General features: G+C 35.6%; 1 protein-coding gene across 1 annotated transcript in view; it reads left to right on the top strand.

Moving 5' to 3' along the window:
* LOC124372384 (DNA-directed RNA polymerase II subunit RPB11) overlaps window positions 1-20,378 on the top strand; it is a 28,096-nt gene extending 7,718 nt beyond the window's left edge. Inside the window, exons 2-4 of the mRNA XM_046830772.1 lie at window positions 540-629; window positions 10,038-10,212; window positions 20,227-20,378. Coding sequence (XP_046686728.1) covers window positions 540-629; window positions 10,038-10,212; window positions 20,227-20,262 — 301 coding nt within the window. The 3' untranslated portion in view covers window positions 20,263-20,378. The remainder of the gene's footprint in view (window positions 1-539; window positions 630-10,037; window positions 10,213-20,226) is intronic.
* Window positions 20,379-21,027: the final 649 nt, after the last annotated feature.

The following is a 21,027-nucleotide window of genomic DNA, read 5'->3' as shown; positions in this document are numbered from 1 at the left end:
AGGGATTTATTCCCTCTAACGGGAATGTTTTGTATTGCGTCTCTTTACTTTTTACTTTAATACTGTTATTCTTAACACTTTTATATATTTTATACTATAAAAAAGGTTAACAAATCATATGAAGTGGTACTGATAAACGTTTTTCTGATATTAATCTGTTCTATTTCTCATGAACTGTAAGCTGTACTGACTAGGCATATGTGATTCACTGTAAGCTATCTAATATTCAATACTGTTCTTATGTTGGCCACACCAGGCTGATTAGGCTATTTAAATCAGTTAACCCTTCTATTGTAAAATAATACAATTTATCAAGTATTGGCTTCAAAAAATTACTAAAAATTTCTAACTTACAGTTTCCCATAATTATTTGTGTTATGTTTGTAATTAAACTAGCTGGAAGTAAACCCTCCAGGAAGTTGATAAAAAGTGTAGTAGAAAAATAAAACTTCTGCAATTCATATTTACATATTAAAAATGTATTAAGTATAAAATATTTATACTGTACTGTTAATTCATTTAAAAATGGTTTTTTACAGGATCATTAAAGAATTGGATACAAAAGTGCCCAACGCAGCGATATTTACTGTGAACAAAGAAGATCATACATTGGGGAATATGATCAGGAAGTAAGTACGACAACTAAGTCTGTGTTTGGTACCAAAATAATTTGAGAATATTTAAAGTGTACCAAAATAATTTGAGAATATTTAAAGTTTGATCTTTTTAATCAATAGTTCATGTATAAATACCTGAAGTGTTGTAAATTGTATTTTAACCCTCTATCTGTTATATGACTAGTGACTAAGTTTTTTAAGGACCGAATCTTGAAGGCTTGCTGGTACAACTCTTGATTTTCTGAAAATTATGTTAGAGATGGTGAACCCTAAGTCTTCTTTGCTGTCTAGAAGTAATTCTTGAAGTAACTTCTTCTCTTCTTCTTCTATGGGGCAACTTATTGCCATGCACTTAAGCCTCAAGGGCCTTTTGTGCACCTCGGAAGCATACCATGAGACAGACTAGTCTATGGTTTCAGCAGTTCTACAAATTGCCAAAAATAACCAATCAGATCCTCCTTGGGAAATTCTCTACCCTTGTCCAAACTACCATAGATGGCGTACCCCTCCTCTTGCTATTGCAGGGCAGTCAAAGAGCGGGTGTTCTGAAGTTTCCTTCTGCACTTTCTACAGAGCGGATCCTTCCGAAGGATACCGACTCTGTGAAGATGCTTCCTCAGGTGACCATGATCCGTAATCAGACCCTTAACCTGAGAAGACACCAATCTACTTAGCGAGATAAGGTCAGACACCACCCTAGGGGAAGGTGACAATGAAGATTCTCACAAGCATACTCCATAATGGCTGTGACTTCTGCCTGAAGGACTGTGGGATAAGGACCCATAAGGACCACTGACTCCCTACATGGTCTCACCCCCATAATTCCTGTGCCTGTGTCACTTTTTGTTTTAGACCTGTCTATAAATCATTCAAGCTCTGCTGGTGAAAGAGGTCTATTTCTCTCCGACAAAGCCCCCTAAAACATATAACAATCCTGAAGGGTTTGTTGAAGGAAAGTCTTTGTGGGATCTGATCCGATATCATGTGCAGAGCATTTCTCTGAATCAGGATGCTAATTCTGCAGTGCCCTCTGCTACAGCCCAATGCCGACCAAAGTCCCACCTGTTGAAGATGTACCGATTGTATTAAATAATAATTCTGGGGTAACTGGAACAGTTATATAGGGTTCCCAGTTCAGGACCCTATCTAGTGTTACACCCAGGTACTTAACCTCGGACTTCAACTCAATGGAAGAGCCTCTCAGTAAGAATGGACCAGTCCCTCCAACTGACACCTCATAATAAAGGCAATCACGGGAGCCTTGGTGGGGTTGACACTAAGGCTCATTCCATCACACCATGTTCAGAGCAGCATTAGTCAGCTCTGTGACTGTTGTGTTGAACTTGCTGCATCAAGAATCATCAGTGCCCCTCGTAGTCCTTGCACTGATGCTTGCTCCCATAAGAGTGGTGGCCACCACCCAGTTTTTGAACAGGGCTCTTATGCAGTCACATCTCTGACTATCAATATCACGTCTTGAGACCACTTTGACAATCGCCTGAGTGCCTGTATTGTCAAAAGCTCCTTCAATATGCAGAAAAACACCTATGGCTACTTCTTTGGCTGCCAGCGCCTGCATACCAGTGGATGCAAGGCTGAGTCGCATGATCTTCCTGTAGTGTAAGCATGCTGATTTGGATGTAGAGGACACTCCAAAAGAGATCCCGTTCCAAACAAACCATCTTTTCCATTGTTTTGAGAAGAAAGGAGGATAGATATATCGGCCTAAAGGACTTAGGTCGAACCATGTTAGACTTCCCCTGCTTCATTATAAACACTATTGTGTAAACCTCCAGGACAGAGGAATGTACCTGAGGGCCCCATAGGCCCTGAATAGCCTGCACAGCAGGGAAAGGAGGATATCGAACCCCCGCTGCATGCAACCCGGTCTCACCCCATCTCCACTAGGAGCTTTATATGGCAAGATTTGTCCGGCTGCATTGTTTTGTGAATCCGTTTCCAGTTACTACTGTCAGATTATATTTTTACCATTAGGTTCTTGTTGTATAATCCTCATTCCGTTTCTATACTTAACTTTTTCAAGTTCAGATCTTCAATTTTAAAAACAGATGTGAGCATTATCAGAGAGGGAGGGCTCGTCGGACACATTCAGATTAACCATACCCCCGTCATCATGGTCACATCTAATAGTAGTTGCACGCAGTCTGTATTTTTTTTACATTTCTCACTGTGATTAATTAAAATAAATGTGTGGTGCAATTAAAAATCCCGCCCCTTGTGAAGTGCGTTTAGTAATAAGGATTTGATGTTGAAAATCAATGACAAAGTTCGTGAAAATCTTTTTCATTGTTTCACAATGACTGAACTCTTGGAATAGTTCCCACAAGTTTCACAAAGTTTACTTGTTGTAGGGAAGCTTGGATACCACAAATTTTGTGCCAGGTGGGTTTCAAATACCCTTATGGAAAATCACAACTTGCTACATATGTCAAAGACTTGCTACATTGTTAACTTTCCTTGATGAATACAACAAACATGGAAACAAACTTCTTGATCATCTCGTTACTGGTGATGAAATATGGGTCAATTGTGAAACAAAAATGTCTCTAATCTTGGTCAGTAAGAAAGATTATGGCAACTGTTTTTGGGGATGCTAAGGGTGCGATTCTGGATGATTTTTTTTAAACGAAGATCAACAATCAACGCAGAGAGGTTAGGTAGAAACGTAGGGGAAACTTTAACTAAAACATTTTGTTTTTTCATGACAATGCATGTCCCTATACCAATTGTACACGAAAAGTCTTGGGTCATTATGATTGGGAAGTGTTTGATTATCCGCCTTACAGCCCAGATCTGGCACCAAGCGACAACCACCTCTTTCCAGATATAAAGACGCAGAGCTCCAATAGTGACACTTCACGCTGGCATTAACCCTTTGATGTGGTTTGACGTTGTATGGACGCGGTGCCTCATGACCTCGCTCTGTGGTTTGACGTCCATGTGACGCAAGCGATCAGTCTATCATGTGGTTCCATCTTATGGTCATATTCCGAACTATTTCAACCAATTAATAATGTGAGAATGTTGTGGAAAGAACAAAGAACATGTGTTGCTGTTCTTTTTCTTCTCGTTATTTTATTTGTCTGATTATTTACGATATTAAACAGGCTGTTGTCGTCAGCTGACTGCAGTAATGGCGTTGTGAGTAAACAGCGGCGTGACTCATTTACCGGGATGTTTTTGCTTGTGTTTTACGTTGCTGGTTTAGTTATTTGATAGAAAAGTGTTTATGATTGTAATATTTGATTTTAGTAGTGTGATTAGTTGTAAAAATGACGGCACGGGATAGTGAAATTGACCGCTGGGTGGGCTATGATTCTGATGATAGTGTTAGTGTTGATATTAATTATGCTCAGTTGCAAGGAACACCAAATTGTGAGGAAAGTGGTGAAGATGACATTCTTGGCTGCTTTTCACCTAGGCCTACAGGTAATCAAGTACCTGTACTTATGGATATTGACCATGACAATGTTAGTGAACATGAGTTTTTACTACATAGGCCTACTCAAAATGAGTTTGACCAAGGTAGTACCGCCGTATGGGTTAGCATGTATACTATAAGTACCACGTCAAAGGGTTAGTCAGTGATAGAGATCTCAAGTGGCAGATTTCTACAAAGCTAGAATCAAAAAACTTGTGTCACATTATGATAAATGTCTCAATTTTAATGGGGATCATGTTGAAAAATAGCCTAAGAGTGTAGCTTTTAAATGTATGTAATAAAATTTCCTATTTCAGTTAGTTAATTTTTTATTTCAAAAACATCTGTTACTTTCTTGATAGCTTCTTGCAACACCTCGTGTCCTCAGCTGGTCTGCTTGACCTCTATATCAACACCACCAACTGTTGAATCTTTGTTGATGGCAGTTGAACGTGACGAAAGGGCAGAGACAACCAAAGTCAAACTGCCAGATGCAGCTGTCTACTGTAATCCTTTCCTGGTCTGTTGGGTTCTTGATTTAAGGATCCATAAAAGGTCCTACGAGTACCAAGGACATAAAAGGTCTGTCCAGTCAGAGCCCCGCGTTACCAGGAAAAGCTATTTGTGCTTGAGAGGGCGCCCAACCCCCAAGGTCTCCATTCGTGACGTACTACCCCTGCACCATGCATCCCGTAGGTACAGGTTGCTTCATACTGAGGAATTGGGGGCTCTCAGTCATGCAAAAGCAGTGTGTGGTATGATTCCGGACAGACCAGTCGAGATTGGTCATGGCCGACCTGCAACCACTAATATGCGGCGCCAAGGACAACCACTGCGCCGAATGCACGATCGGGACACTAGCCTAGATCCTAGGGTTCAGTCGAAAGCAGGACCACCTCTTGCCAGACGCTTAACTAGCGTTTATCCGAGCCCAACCATTGGTTGGATTCGGATCCCCTATTTTTTTTTTTTTTTTTGTAACAGAGGGCCAGGTTTCCTAGGCCTGGTAGTTGCCTCTCAGCAATCCGGCTTATTGTGCACCCTCTCCCAGGTTTAAGCTGTATCAAATCCCAGGCCTTTACAAAACCATGAGATCTTCTGAACAATGCTTTCCTGTTCCAACCCCTCTTCCGTATGCATAAGAACACCTAGGGATCTTGAGCGTTTGCTCTGTAATGCCGGACATTCAAATATGACATGCTTGGCTGTTTCGTCAGCCTCGCCACATTTCCTGCACAGTGTTTCCTGAACTGGAATACCTATTCTGTTCAGATGACTTCGGAATATCCAATGACCTGTAATAAAACCAGTCACCTTTCGGATCTCCGTTCTATTCATTCTAAGGGCATCTGCTGCAATGTTCCTTGATGATCCCTTGAGCATCCGCTTTGCTTGTACATTCCCCTCAGTATTTCTCCAATGTTGTAGGTTTGTTAACCATCCACTTGGTAACTGATCTACGTGCTAAGTTATATGAGACCCCACACGTAGGTTCAGGACCGGTAAGAGGACAGTTGGCTCCCAAGTTAGCACAACTGTCTGCCCCTTCATTGCCTGTGATTCCTCTATGTCCAGGCACCCAAGTTAGAATAACTTTATTGGTTTTCGCCAGCAATTTCATGACCTTATGGCATTCCCAGACTGTCTTCGAATTTTAGTCATGGTTGGCCAAGGCCTGCAGAGCAGCCCTGCTGTCCGAGCTAATGTAGATGGTTTTGCCTTTGTAGCCCCTTTCCACATTAACTCTTGCACATTCTGCAAGGGCTGTAACTTCAGCCTGAAAGACAGTTGCCAGTTTACCTAGGCTGAAGCTTAAGCTAACACTAGGTCTGACTCCCCAGACCCCTGCCCCAGTACCTTTCAGAGCCCTCTCATGGCGCCCATTGTCCCCAAGCATGCCAACCGCTGTACCTTTGACAGGTTTTTTGCGGCAGTCACCTGTTGGACTTTTGGCCACCATACCACTGAGCCATACACCATCATTGGTCTGATGACTCTAGTGTACAGCCAATGTGACATGTCGGGTCTAAGCCCCATGTGCATCCTACCGCACGTCTCACCATCATCAATGTAGTCTGAGATCGGCTGATTATGTATTCCAGATGACTATTCCAAGTGAGTTTATCATCTAGTTTGACTCCTAGATATTTGAACTCCCTGCTTATCTGTATCAGGCCCCCACATAGGACTGGCTGTGTGATTTCCAGTTTCCTCCTACTTGTAAATGGTATCATGACAGTCTTCGAAGGATTCACTGCAAGTCCTTCTTCGTCACACCATCGCTCCACAATGGCCAGCGCTCTCTGCATCATTTCCAGACACGTAACCATATGCTTGCCTTTTATGAGTATGACAACATCATCTGCATAGCCTTGAGCATACATACCCTGTTCATTCAGAGTCCAGAGTAAGTCATCCACAACTATGTTCCACAGGCTTGGTGATAATACACCTCCTTGTGGACATCCTCGCTGCGTTTTGACCTCTCTTGTGACTCCGCACAGAGATGCCTGTGCTCTTCTGCTCTTAAGCATGTTATTTATCCATCTAACAACAGTTTTCTCCCTACCCCTGGATGTAAGCTTAGACACTATAGAGTGAATACTCGTATTATCAAAAGCTCCTTCTATATCCAGGAATACTGCTAAAGGTATTTCCTTTTGTTCAATAGCTTGCTCAATCTTGCCAACCAGACAGTGTAGGGCTGTTTCACAAGATTTACCTTTCTGATAGGCATGTTGATTTGGATGAAAGGGACGGTTGATGAGGACTGTGTCCCTTAAATGCCTATCCAGAACCTTCTCCATGGTCTTGACGAAGAAGGATGTTAGGCTTATTGGTCTATAAGCCTTTGCAACCTCATAGGAGGGTTTACCTGGCTTCAGGATAAATATAACCCTAGAGGTCCTCCAGGATGAGGGTATGACTCCTGTCGCTAGACTAGTTCTAAACAGTCGTAGAAGCAGAGGTATCACCAAGTCCCCACTTTCCTGCAGTAAAGCAGGAAAAATGCCATCGGTACCTGGTGATTTGAACAGCTTAAAAGATTCCAGGGCCCGTTTTATCCCTAAGTAGTTGATAACAGTCTTTGCACAGTTCCAGTCCTCCTTAGACGAGCTATCTCTAGGTTCTCGCCGCCATTCACTAACAACTGTTTCACTGACGGTTTGAAAAGATCCTGGGAAGTGTGTATTCAGTAAACACTGAAGAGTGTCCTCAGGATCCTTGTTGTGAGTCCCATCTTCCCTAAGTATAGTACCCACCACATTTATGGGGCTTCGAGCTAGGACTTTTGCACAGTCAGGTACCTTATCAATACTCTGACAGAATTCTCTCCACGAGTTTCTCTTAGCTCTTCTCACCTCTTTATTGTACTCTGTTAGGGCAGCAGAGTACCTATCCCAGTTCCCTGCACGTTTGCATGTATTATATGCTATGCGAAGGTTTTTCCTCAAGGTTTCCAGCCCCTGGTTCCACCAACATGCTTTTTTCCTTGAGTTTTTTTCTATCACAGGGCAGGCTTTGTGGTACGATTCTTGCAAAGAGTTCGCCATGTCTTCGACCCCTTGTCCCTGATACCCATTTTCCTTTACTAGATTGCTTTTTAGCTCTGCATTGAAAGTTACCCAATCTGTTTTCTTTGGGTTTCTATAGGTCTCATTTATTTTGTACAACCTCATGTCAAAGGTGATATACCTATGATCTGAAGCAGATGCTTCATCTAGCACACTTCAGTTTAAAACTTTAGTTGCAATATAGATGCTAGCCAGAGTTATATCTAAGACCTCTTCCCTTACCCCTGTACCTCTTCTTTGTACAAAAGTTGGTTTACGGCCTTGATTCATAATAACTAATTTAGATTCTACTATAAAATTCAAGAGGCACTCTCCCCGATTGTTGATGTTGCTGCTCCCCCAAGCGGTGTGGTGGGCATTCGCATCACAACCGACAATCAGGTGCCTCCGCGTAAGGGTTCCGAACTCCACAATCCACCTCATCTCCGCAGTTGGCGGTGGTTCTGGAGAATCGTATGGGAGGTAAACCGCTGCAGACAGGATTCTGATGTTGCCATAACCTGTCTGCAAGTGAACCTGTGTCACGGCTGTGTCTCTAGAACACATTTGTGCCATTTTTAGTGATTTGATTTTGTTACTGACATATATACATGCTCTAGGGTTGTTACTGCCAGAATCGTATATCAAATTACCTTTAGCGGTGCTCATCCCCATCACACGACTGCCACCGGTCCATGGTTCTTGGATCAGGACCACGCCTATGTCGTCAGCCACGATCTTCTGGCAGAGTGTTGCCATAGCTGCTCTGCTGTGGTGTAGGTTTATCTGGAGCACCGCTGTCATCCTCTATTGGTCGTTACCTCCCTGCGGGCTGGTACAGAATGAGTTTTCCCTTGCTCTGGGGCCCCGACACCAACCAAGTTCCCTCTTGATAAGCAGTCAACATTTGAGTGTTCACTGCCTTTCTTATAGATTACCTCATAGTTAAAACCTGATAGAAATGCAGCATACCACTGGAGTCGAGCTGATGTCATTTGAGGTATTTTTGCGTTTTGATGAAAAATTCTTACAAGTACTGTTAAAAATGTCCTACTAAGAATCAAGGTTTAAGCTGAGATGGAAATTTTCTTTGCAAAAATGCTACAAGCTCTTCAGAAATTTGAGCAAACATATTTGTCTTGTGGCACTTATTCATAGCAATAGTATTCTGTGGGAGATTACAAAATATAATACCTCTCAAAAACAGTTTGAAGTTCTATACTACTTTAGCCCCCGGAACCAATATTTGTATTAGTATATATTGTGTTAAAATATTTAAAACCTCTATAATTAAAATATTTTTTAAGAGAATTATTGAAAGCAGCATAGTTTTTATAATAAAAGAATAAAATTTGTAATTTACTTGTAAAAATGTTAAAAATACGAAAAGCCTTCTCTTAATTTAAAATACAAAATTGAATTAAATAGTATGGTTATTTTTTTATTAAAAAAAGTTAATTTATCACAGAAGTAAGTTACAATTTATCTTTAAAAAACAAATTAGGCCCTACTAACATCATTCAATCTGAAGCCTTCTTTGTTTTGTAGACTGCGATGTTTAAACCTACAGTTCCAATCAGACACTACTTTCCTCCCACATTCTTCTGAGAATTTAAAAGTAAACTCATCTGGTGACAACATGACTAGGTACCTTGTTTGCATCTAACCCGCTCATTCATCACCCCCAGAACTACCTGTTGCTGTGTCTGCAAACATGATCAACTCTTGCACAGATGAAAACCAGTTTGGAGGTGTAATCATTATGTAGTGAATAAAGAACTATTATGGGTGTGTGATAAAAATGGAAGTGGAGGCACTAAATTAAGGTCTTACACAGGTTATGTTTTTATCTCACGTTGTTCCTTAGCCTGGTCATCAGTTATCTCAGGCACTTTTCTGTCTGTACATAAGCTAGGCAGTTGTATGATATTTGTGTTCTAATATAGTTTGAGAAGTTATAATGACGACCTTCCAGAGTATGACATAAACTTTATTTTGCACACTATTTTGCTGTTTCCATATTAATGAAGGAACTTAATATTAAATTTAGGTTCTCTTATTAATATAGTATCTGGTTGGTTTGTGTCATTTTAACCAGTGATTGCACTTTAAGTGGTGAATATTTATTCAAAGTTCTATTAATTTTTACAGCTTTTTGTATGTGCTTCCAAACTCATAACATAATAGTGGATTTCATCAAATTCAACACCATATGGCCTCTTTATATATATATATATATTTAAATGCCAAATTTGACAAAATGCTCCTTTGGTTATGGTCACTGTATGTCATACTTATGTTTGAAGATCACCTAATTGAACTCTTTTAACCACAAAGTACTTTTTTTACAGTGTTTGAGATAAAAAAAAATGAAAAATTGCATTGCAATATAAAAGTTGTGAGACTATGCATCGCTTGTTGTAGCCAACTGTTGAAGGACCCCAATGTGCTGTTTGCTGGCTATAAATTACCTCACCCCTTAGAGCACAAGTTTGTCCTCCGTATTCAGACCACATCGGACTACACTCCCCAGGAGGCTCTCATGAATGCCATCACTGACCTCATTGCCGAGATCTCCTTGTTTGAAGAGAGGTTTAAGGTGAGAAGCGTACAGTAGACCTCTCGTTTGTAGTTGTATCTAGTTGTTGTGTTTTAACCCTAGAACTAATATCTTTGAGTGTCTAGAATGATACAGCAATGTTAACATATTTTCTTATAAACTTTTAGAAGCTATAAAAGAATAGATTTTAATAAAAAAAAAAAAAAAACAAACAAACAACGCACAAATTGTGTAATACTGAATATGCAGTAGTTTAAATCATTATGACTTAAAGAGCCAGTAAAAAAATGTATGAAATGTTCACAGTTTCATATATAGTGTATTGAAGTACATAGTGTAACTTTAATTTGGTATTTTAGCAATTTTTAGCCAAATTAGACTATTTACTTTATATGAGTTGTAAAATAGTCACGGCTCTGAACAGGTTTAACAGTGAATTGAATTAAAATATTGTTTATTCATATTAGTACATAAAAAGTATATGAATGGTGTCAGTTATTTAGAATATATATATATATATATATATATATATATATATATATATATATATATATATATATATATTCTTGCTAAGGACCATACAATAATTGTGTATTAACTAATAAGAATAGAATAGAATAGAATAGAATCTTTATTCACCACAAGATATTCCATAGAATACATAGGCAAGTCATGTAACTATGAGATTAATATTTCTACACACAAGCCATTGTTTACATAATATAACCTAAGCCAATGGACTATTTTAAGACTACAGTAGGCCCTATAATATAAATAACAGCAATATAGTATTACAATACTAGTAAATTATTTTAATCAAAATAGCATTTTATTTAAATTACAACAGGCCTAACTTAAACATTATAATAAACAACACATTGGACATTACAATAAATAGATATTATTTTACTTAAACATATATTTGTTTAGCACAAAGTGACAAAAGATTCTTTGAAAGCGTCAGGTCAGGCTAAAATCCAATTCGGGACCAACTCTCAGAAAGAAATTCTTCCACTTTATAAAAACGGATTTTTTAATAAAAAATTTATGATACAGATTTTAAATTTATCATTTTCTAAATTCTTGACTGGGTCGGGTAACTTATTCATTAATCGGCTTGATATAACTATGGGATTTCTTTCACTTTTTAATAGCCTATTTTGTTGGTAAATTAATTAAATTTGCAAATCTAGTATTGTGGGAATGAATGGAGATTCTTGTATGTACCTTGTCTAAATTAGCTCTCAAGTAGTACATGAGACACTGAAATATGTATAGGGAATGTAAAGTCAATTATTCTTAATTCAATAAATAATTGTTTACAATGGGCTAATCTATGGGAAACCAGTAATTACTCTTATAGCTTTTTTTTGTGCAACAAATATATCTTCTGACTTGGGAGCACCACCCCATACTATTAAACCATAAGACATATGGGCATGAAATAAACCAAAATAGGCCTGCCTTAGGCCTTCCCTTTCCAACTCACCACTTAACCTTTTTAAAGCGTAAATGCTTTTACTAAGCCTACTTTTGAGGACAGATATCATGTGTTGGTGCCAATTAAGGGTTGGGTCTAAAGTTAATCCTAAGAACATTGGACTATCTAAGTTCATATTTTTTTCTTTAAGAGAAAAAAAGTACAGTTTTGGTTTTTTCCTTGTTTAACACTAGTTCGTTAGCAGCCAACCAATTCTCAATGAGGGTTTGATTATATTTAGCATTTTCTAATGCCAGACTTTCACTATCATGCCTATTTAAGACAGTAGTGTCATCTGCATAGAGAATAATCTCCGCAGGAATATTACTACTGAGGTCGTTAACCATAATAATAAATAATAAAGGACCCAAAACAGATCCCTGCGGAACACCGCACGTGACAGGCAAGAGACATGAGGATTCATTACTGTCTTGTACATATTGTACTCTGTTCTCAAGGTAGGATTGAAAGATTTGAAGAGCCACACCCTTTACCCTAAAATACTCAAGCTTAGAAACTATAAGATCGTGTGAAAACACAATCAAAGGCCTTGCTGAGGTCACAGAACGTGACCGCAGCAAGGTCCTTACCCTCAAAACAATCGAATGTATACCCTCAACTAGCTTTATAAGGGCATGTGTGGTAGATAACCCATTTCTATAGCCAAACTGATTGTTACATATTAGCCTATTCAATTCAAAATAAAAACATTAATTGTTTGCTATGATTAACTCTAAGACCTTAGAAAAGACAGGAACTACCGTTATAGGCCTATAATTATTCAAGTCATCTTTTTTTACCTTTCTTAAATATAGGAATGACCTTGCTTATTTTTTAAACAATCTGGGAAAATTCCTTGGGCCAAACATAAATTGATTAGCCTTGTCAAAGGATTCAAAAATACAATCTATTATTTTTTTTTTCAGTAAAACGTTACTCTCAAGCCATAATGGTCCTTACTATACTTACTAGACAAATGACTAACTGCATCCAAGACAATTTTTTCAGTTACATAGCTAAAACTTAACCCTACCATATGCTCAGGTACCTTGCAATTATTTTACATACTGCATTGCTTTAAGCCATTAGCTGCTACACTGTTTTAATTTCGGCTTTACATTACTGGCAATGTTAATAAAAAACCTGTTATATTCATCTGATGAAAAAATATTTGGGTCTTTTGTTTTAGTTTTCACCTTTCCTACCTTTATTTACAATCTGCCAAAAGGTTTAGCTCTGATTTCCTGACTCCTTTACTAGTTTAGAATTATATTGTTTTTTTTGTGTGTTTAATTTGCTTGCGATAATCTTTTTTTACAGATTTGTACAATACATTATACATTTCAAACTCATGCCCTTTTGAAGATTTTAAATGTTCATAAAGTAAGTGAAGCCTATCTTTTTTAGCACACAGCTCATCAGTGTACCACTCTACATTAGCCTTAGAACCAATATTTACTGTATTTTTTCCTTTTAATCTTAACCTGTTTATTAAAGCTTAAATTAAAGTAATACGAACTGTGAGCATAAAAGCATTGAACATTTCATTTTACACTAGTTTTAGCAAATAAAATATCACTCCATTTTTCTTTGGCAAGGTAAAATCTGAATACATTGATGTTAGAGTCACTTAGAATAGGAACAGTCTTTAAGCTAGGACCCATATATGACAGTTCTTTTTTAGCAAGATAAGAGCTATTTTCCTCATAAGTATTGTTAACAATTAATAGCTGTCCCAAATGGTCACTCACATGACAGTTAATAACTGTTAGCAGTACAATTTTGTAAGGTCAAAGAAGTAAAAAAAAATTATCTAAGCAGTTTTTACCTCGAGTAGGTTCGTGAATGGTCAGTTGTAGGCCATAAGTAAGACACAGGTTCACAAACTGGTCTGCGTCTTTATCACTAGTTAAAAAATTTTAGATTAAAATCTCCACAAATTATAGATTTTTTTGTCAAGTCTATTTACATATATGATAGTACTTTTTCCATTGTATTGAGAAAAGAAATAAAATTCTCCATTCATACTCCTGTAAACTGTAACCAGCACTAGGTCCAGGTCAACAACTTCAACACAGCACAGATCACAGTCCAATTCAACTGACAAACTATTAATTGCTTGATTTAACTTTTACTTGTTGAGAAGAGTATCTTGAGTAAATAGCAGTCCCTCCATGACCAATAGTTGTTCTACAAAAATTAGACACTAGTAGCCTATCATTAATAAGTAAGTACTCGTTTGTAACTCGTCTTCCGACATCCAGTGTTCTGTTATGCACAGAAAATCTATGTCATTACTCAGATAAAAATCTGTTCAAGCAGCTGAACTTTATTTGATAAAGACTGTACATTCTGATGTAAGAAATTAATTGAAGTTATTTTAGAGGGCTCCTTACAGAATGTCTGGAGTTTTCCGAATGAGTAGTTTCTCACTAGGGTTGGGACAAACCAGGCCTACTGACATACGCCTAACACTTTCCACAATTTTATTAGCCAGCCACTTTTTCCCCTTTTAAATTCAAGTGCGACCCATGTCTTGTATGTAGTGTTCTCTCTGCCGTGCTAGCCTTAACTAGAGTAACATTTTTATGTTTGTCACACAGTTCTTTTAGAGCAAAATTTGTATTGTTGACTTCAGTGTTAACACATGACCAGTTCACTAAGTCATGCCTTTTTGGCAAGTCTACAAGTATAATATTGCAAGTAGGCCTACCATTAAATTCTAATAGACTGGAAAATTTCTTGAACAGCTTCCAATGATTCATTTTTTGATACATCATTCGTACCTGTTATAAGAACTACTACATCTTCACTTTCAACTTCATTTAGGTTATTGTAAATTTCAGCCATTGTTTTGTCCGAGCACTGGGTCTCACAAAGCCAACAGCCCTCATAAGAGGATACTTGTTGATTTATTTCCCATGACAAATCTCTACCGTGACTGTCGGCACATATCCATATCTTTTTTTTGCTTTTTGTTCTTCTTAGTCTGAGCTTCAGTTAAGATATCCTCGCTCTCGGAGGTTGAGCTAGGTTCATCTTCTAAAGACAAAGTCTCATAGCGGTTAGGGGTCTCAAAACCTTTTTTCTCCATAGGTTTGGTTGTAGGCCTAGCTCTATTCGACTTTTTTTTCAATATTGACGAGAAGGTTTCTGGTAGGCCTACCTCCAAAACTTAGCCTAGGCTTGGTCTTATCATTGCCTGTCTTGTCACTATTTATGGCCAGTGTATTTTTTAAACTTTTTTTACTTCTCTTTCTAATAAGATAATTGTCTCTTCCTTCGTAAGTACAAGAGTTTCTAATTGTGTGTTATGATTTTTCAATCGCTGTATTTCTTCGCATGATTGGTTAAGATCGTTCGATAGTGTTTTTATTATTAAGTCCTGGTTTTTAATCTGCTGAACTAGCTCAGCCGTAACCACTTCATCTCTTCTTTGTTTTCAACATTTTGAATACTTGATTTACTACATTCATAGCATGTCCCACTTTAGTTGTTTTAGTTTAACCTTCTGGTATTCTTCATCTGAAAGGTTATCAAGACATTTACGATGGTACCATTGCAAACAGCTACTACATAACACTGCAATACTGTTCTTGGTCACATTCTTGAGACAATTACCACAAGGATTCTTTGGCAATTTCTTAGTCATAATAATGTAATAAAAGTATAATACTGTCAAAAGAGTATACGTTAAAATTAAGGTTAAGGTTAAGGTACACCGGTAGTCTGAAACTAATTATTGATGAATTGAGGTTATTAGCTGTGTCACCAATAAACTGTGCATTCCTATTTTTACAGAACACAGACCAAGCACACCATCAATTAAGATTGTCATCAAGTTAAGGACCTAATATGCACTTAACTGAAATAAAGTAGAAAAAAACAAATTCAATAATAACCTATTTTAAAATAATTGTATTCTCCTAATCTCAAAATAGACTTATGATCTCATAAACAGTGTACAGCTATGCTTCAAACTCTTCAAAATTATATAGTATATTATCAATAAAGTAATATTTTAGATCATTTTTGAATTTTTTAAAACTTCATTTTTTATATTTTTAGGAAGATTGTTAAAATATTTTTCATCAATGTAAGTTGTTTTCTTTTAAAAATAATTTTAGTGTATATGATTCAATTACTATATTGCCCTTTTGTCTAGTATGATAACAGTGATTGCTTACTAATAAAGGTATTCTGTTAGCTGTCATTAATTGTTTAGTGTAGAGAATAGTTTGGTATATATAATGACTATAAACTGTCATGATACCTTAACTACAAAATTTGTTTTTGACTGTATCATTAAAATCAAGGTTCAAATAATACATATAACCTTGTTTGTGGTATTAGTATCCTATTTAAATAAAATTTTGATGTAGTTCCATAAATGCATAAGCCAAACGCAATTACAAAGTCTACATAAGCAAAATAAAGGAATTGGTTTTTAACAACTTGATCAGCATGCAAACCCCAAGTTAAGTGTTGATCCCTATTTGATTTAACAATGTGTCTTTAAATGGTATTACTAGCATACTGATTATTTTAGTGCATTTAAGGAGAGTACAATAAAATTAGTTTTTCTTTCAACATTAGATATTCATTTAGAGCAGTATAGTGATGTGGACCAGGAATATTCCCAGTGAGAGGAAACTTATGAAATGGAAATATTGTTGGGAATATTTCTTTGGCGCAGGAAGAATCCTAAAATTGGAAATGTGTGCAAATTTCTAGATTTTGAATGCTTTAATACTTAACTAACAGTTAGAGAACCATAAAACTGAATTAACCAAGTAAATTCATACATTTTAATCGAAGAAACATCATTCCATGCATTAATTTCCTGTATTAACAATACCCTGGTAATTATATAACTATAACATATAACTAAATGAATTTTTGTTTGTTTCCTGAACCCTTTTTACAAGCACTAGAATTTAAAAACCAAGTTTTTTAACGAGTAATTTCTCCTTGTAACTCATGTTAACATCCTAGGTCTAAAATATTAAAAAACTACCTATTTTTATCATTCACTGTTTTTTTTTTTTTTTTTTTTTTTTTTTTTTTTTTTTTTTTTTTTAATTTGTAATTGTTAGGCCAATAATTTACAATACTGCCATACTATTTAATACATTAATGTTTTAATAAACAATAGGGGAATTAAAATAATATAATATTTACTTAATTGTTTGATCTTTAAAACATTGAAAACAAGAAAATATGTGTTTATTTCTAACATGGAGGTTAAGTCTAGATCCAAAAACCTAAACCTATATGTTTTTATAATTTAAAATAAAAGGTAGAAATGCTCAAATAGAAAACATGTTAATTATAATCCATTGTTAGTTCTTAAGGGTAATTTAATTACAACGAGCTTTAATGAGAAAATTATAAATTCCCAGGAATTTGATTTAATTATAATTTGATTTTAAAATATATTTCAGGTTTTTTGTTGATTTACCATATTATTACTGGTTTTATGTATTAATTTACAGTTTTTTCAGCTATCTTGCCAATTAATCATAAAATCCAACATTTATTAATATTTCCAATATTTTAAATTCCTAGGAATCTTACATCTCTAGAGCAGAATTTACATTACATATATAAATAAAATGGATTAAAATCGCTGAGTTTAACACGAGCATCATTAACAAATATGCAAATGTTAAGTGGCAAACCCTTTAATAAATGGCAAAATAAATAAAAGAGGTTCTAAAATAGACCATTGAGGTACACCATGTTTAATTTCTAATACAGGGTGAGGCAGACCACCCGTACAGTACGTATAGCGGCCAGACCAAACGAGGTACATTATTCGTAACAACTTAAACCCCCCTATTTATTTACGGTGTTCCAATACCTTTTTAAATTTTAAAAGACTTTTAAAAATTGGGTACAGTATTTTTTTTAAATCATAAACATAAGAGACCAGTTTACTGTTGGAACTTTTTTTTACTTGCACATTGCACTAACTTTTATAATAAATACATTGAGTAAAATTATTAAAAAATATATTTTTGTACTACAGTTTTGAAACCATTGGAGATAGAGACAAACTTTAAATGTAGAAAATGTTTATTTTTTAGAGACCTTTTTAATGATGTACAACACAACCTAGGTTGCTATTTGAGTTTTTTTAGATTGGGGCTGTTAAGTATTTCAAAATTCTATGTATTTTTAAAATGTGTAAATTTTGGGGTAGGGTGGCATTTGATGATATTTTTCGATAAGCCGTCTCATCATTAGTTTTGAATAAAAATATCGTCTCTCTACATTTGTGCAGGTAGTTGCAATAAATTTACCCACAAACCCCTGATTTTTTAACGTTTTGGTGTACCCTGTACATAAGCGGCAAGATAGGTTCAAACTTTTTGCATCAAAATAATCAGTGAAGAAATACCTTTAAAATGAGGTATAACTCAACATACCATTACATTTGAAAATTTTCCAAAAACCACCCCTACCCCCCAAAAACTACCCTTTTGGGGAGTTTTAGAGATTTCAAAATAATTTCTCCAAATTCTTTGGGGTGGAAATAGGGGGGTTTAAGTTGTTACGAATAATCTACCTCGTTTGGTCTGGCCGCTATACGTACTGTACAGGTGGTCTGCCTCACCCTGTATATTGGAGAAGAATTGTATGTTATTAAACTATTAACCTCACGTCTAATTTCAAAATTTTGTCTCCTGTTTTTTAAATAATTCTTAAACCACATACAATTTTTTGCAATACCAATAGAGTTTAGTTGATCTAATGGTAAATTATGACACACACTACAAAAGCTCTGTTCAGATAAAACAAAATTCCACATGCCTTCTCTCCTCTATCCACGTAATGTATTATGGATTGTATCAGGCAAACAATTCCCACAGTGACAACTGATGTACCTTTTCTGTAACAATGATGATCAGGGTCATGCAAGGAATTTCCCTCTAAATAAGTAATTAACTGATTGTACATTGCTCCCTTAAACATTTTTTAGAAGGAGCAAAGTAATGACAAGGGGCAATAGTTATTTAGTTCTTTATGCTCCTATTTTTCTTATAGTGGTATTAACTTTGTGATCTTTAATATAATAGGAAAGAGTTCTCTGACAAAAGAAAAATTGACTAGATGAGTTAGAGCCAAGCTGATGGAGGCATATATAATGACAGGCATTGGAACGTCTTCAAATCCTGATGTATTTTCAAATGAAGAAATTATTTTCAATATGTTTTCAGTTGACACTGTTGCATATGTAAATTTAGACATTTTCAATTGTGGCTCCACGAAGTAAACTCCTTTCTAGTCTGTTAAGTTAGTTTGGGTATTATAGACAAATCCACAAATTCATTATTATGTACGGAAAAAATGTGGGATATATACAAGAATTTGGAGAAAAATGCGTAAAAAATTCAAAATAAAGGAAGGTGATTATTTTTTTCCCGGACTGTCATCTTCAATATTCTGCAGAGATTTAAGCAATGTGTCTGAAAATATCATTTCTGATACTACGTGAGAATTCAACTATAGATACTGATAGTACCACAAGTACGCTTTGGGCACCCTTTGTTATAATGTATGCATGTATCAATGAGCAAGGTAGTGTGCTGTCAACTGCCCCCTAAGTGCTCTCAGTCTCTTAGTTTAACAGACGTAAGAGAATGTTCGTAAATAAAAATAAGTAAATGCTACAATCAACAATATTAGTTTTTATTGTCAAACCTCAAAACAGTGAAACTTGTGGGCCACAATAAAATTAAACTGAGTCGTCTGTAACACACTTATTTTCCTATACTGTTAAAGCAATTGGAGTGTATCATAAGTGTTAGAGCGCTTGTTACAAGTAGGTGTTTTTAAAGCAGTCTCCTCTTTTTGAGTAGAGATAGAATTTGAGGAACATGAGACTCTTCTAGGTAGTTTTGGTAAACCTTGGAGTGGAGGAGACCTTTTTATGCATTTCAGTGATGTTTTGTTTAATTATTGGGGGTTTTATATTAAATGTTGTTGGAGTTTTTATATGCGCATTTTCTATTTCATTCAGAGTTATTTTATAACTGTCGTTATCCTTCTTTGCTTCTGATTCTATGTGTACTGGATCTGGTTCCATTGTAAACATTTGAATTGTTCCTTATTTTGTACACGTCGCAAGCTTTTAAAAATAGAAAACTCGCAACAATATATGCCTTGCCTAAATTACACTTTGTCAGGAAATCTAAATTACTGTAGTGATGTGGACAATGGTACATGTTTACTAAACACAAATGTTTACATGAGATAAATGTAATCTTTTTTTATGTAACAATAATTTTCCTAATTCCTATGTTTCTCTACGGATAGTAAATTAATTTTACTATTCGAAATATACAAAATAATAATTTTATTAGGAAGTAGTGTGTAAAATACTTTGTTTTCTAATAGTGAATTTTTTTTAAATGATTATAACAATGTTAGCAAATTTACTAGTAACAGATATCAATCACTGTTTTTAGAAGATACTAATATATACTATAGAGGTGTATTTGGTTTTCACCCTTAGTTACTTGTTGGGAGCAGATTATTAAGAATAATTTTATTTTTATTTTGTGCAGGAATCTATCAAAGAAAAGAAGGAGGGACTGGATTGAGCTCTTGGAAAACTCAGTCGACCCATACAACACATTTTATTGACTAATATTTTTGTATATTAAGTTATTTATATTTTTCACTCAACTGTAAATAAAAGTATTAATATTTCTTTTCATTGTGCATTATTTTATTCTCACTTTGTTCTTGTAATATCCCATTTTCTGATAATCCTGTTATTGTTATTAATAATTGTTCTTGACAATAAAAGGATTGTGAAGGTAACATATTTTTTTTACATTTTTTGGTTTTTATACACAAAAGATGATTTGTGATTATTTGTTTTTTTTTTTTTTTTAAATCAATAATACTGTTGTGTAATCATTGTTGTGGTACTGATTTATTGTATCACTAAATGATGAACATACATCATCATTATAGTACAACCTTGTTTATATTCCCGGTTATCTGGATCGGTTTTATAGAGTGGATAGAATAAAATTTTTTGAATAATAAACTAATTTATTGTATTCCTTTTCAAGAGTAATTTGGTTTTCTTTTTGCACGTCTTTCTTTGGCGCTCAGAATAATGAGTAAATATAATAACAAATAACATTGTTGTAGTAGACTTATAAAAGGTTGATCAATTGTAAATTTGGAAGAGGTAAACGATTTTGGCTTTAGATTGACAATAATATCGGTATGATGACTGATATAAAAGTTGTATCAGCAGCTTGTTCTTTAACGATAATTGAGAACAGGGCGAACTATTCTGATAATAGAGAACCAGATCATGTCATATTTTTTTCTAATATCACGGCACAGTT

The sequence above is a fragment of the Homalodisca vitripennis genome, unplaced genomic scaffold (assembly GCF_021130785.1).
Source record: "Homalodisca vitripennis isolate AUS2020 unplaced genomic scaffold, UT_GWSS_2.1 ScUCBcl_3024;HRSCAF=8266, whole genome shotgun sequence".
NCBI classification, from domain to species: Eukaryota; Metazoa; Arthropoda; class Insecta; order Hemiptera; family Cicadellidae; genus Homalodisca; species Homalodisca vitripennis.
Note: the sequence above shows the minus strand (reverse complement) of the source record. Positions and strands in the feature narration are given on the sequence as shown.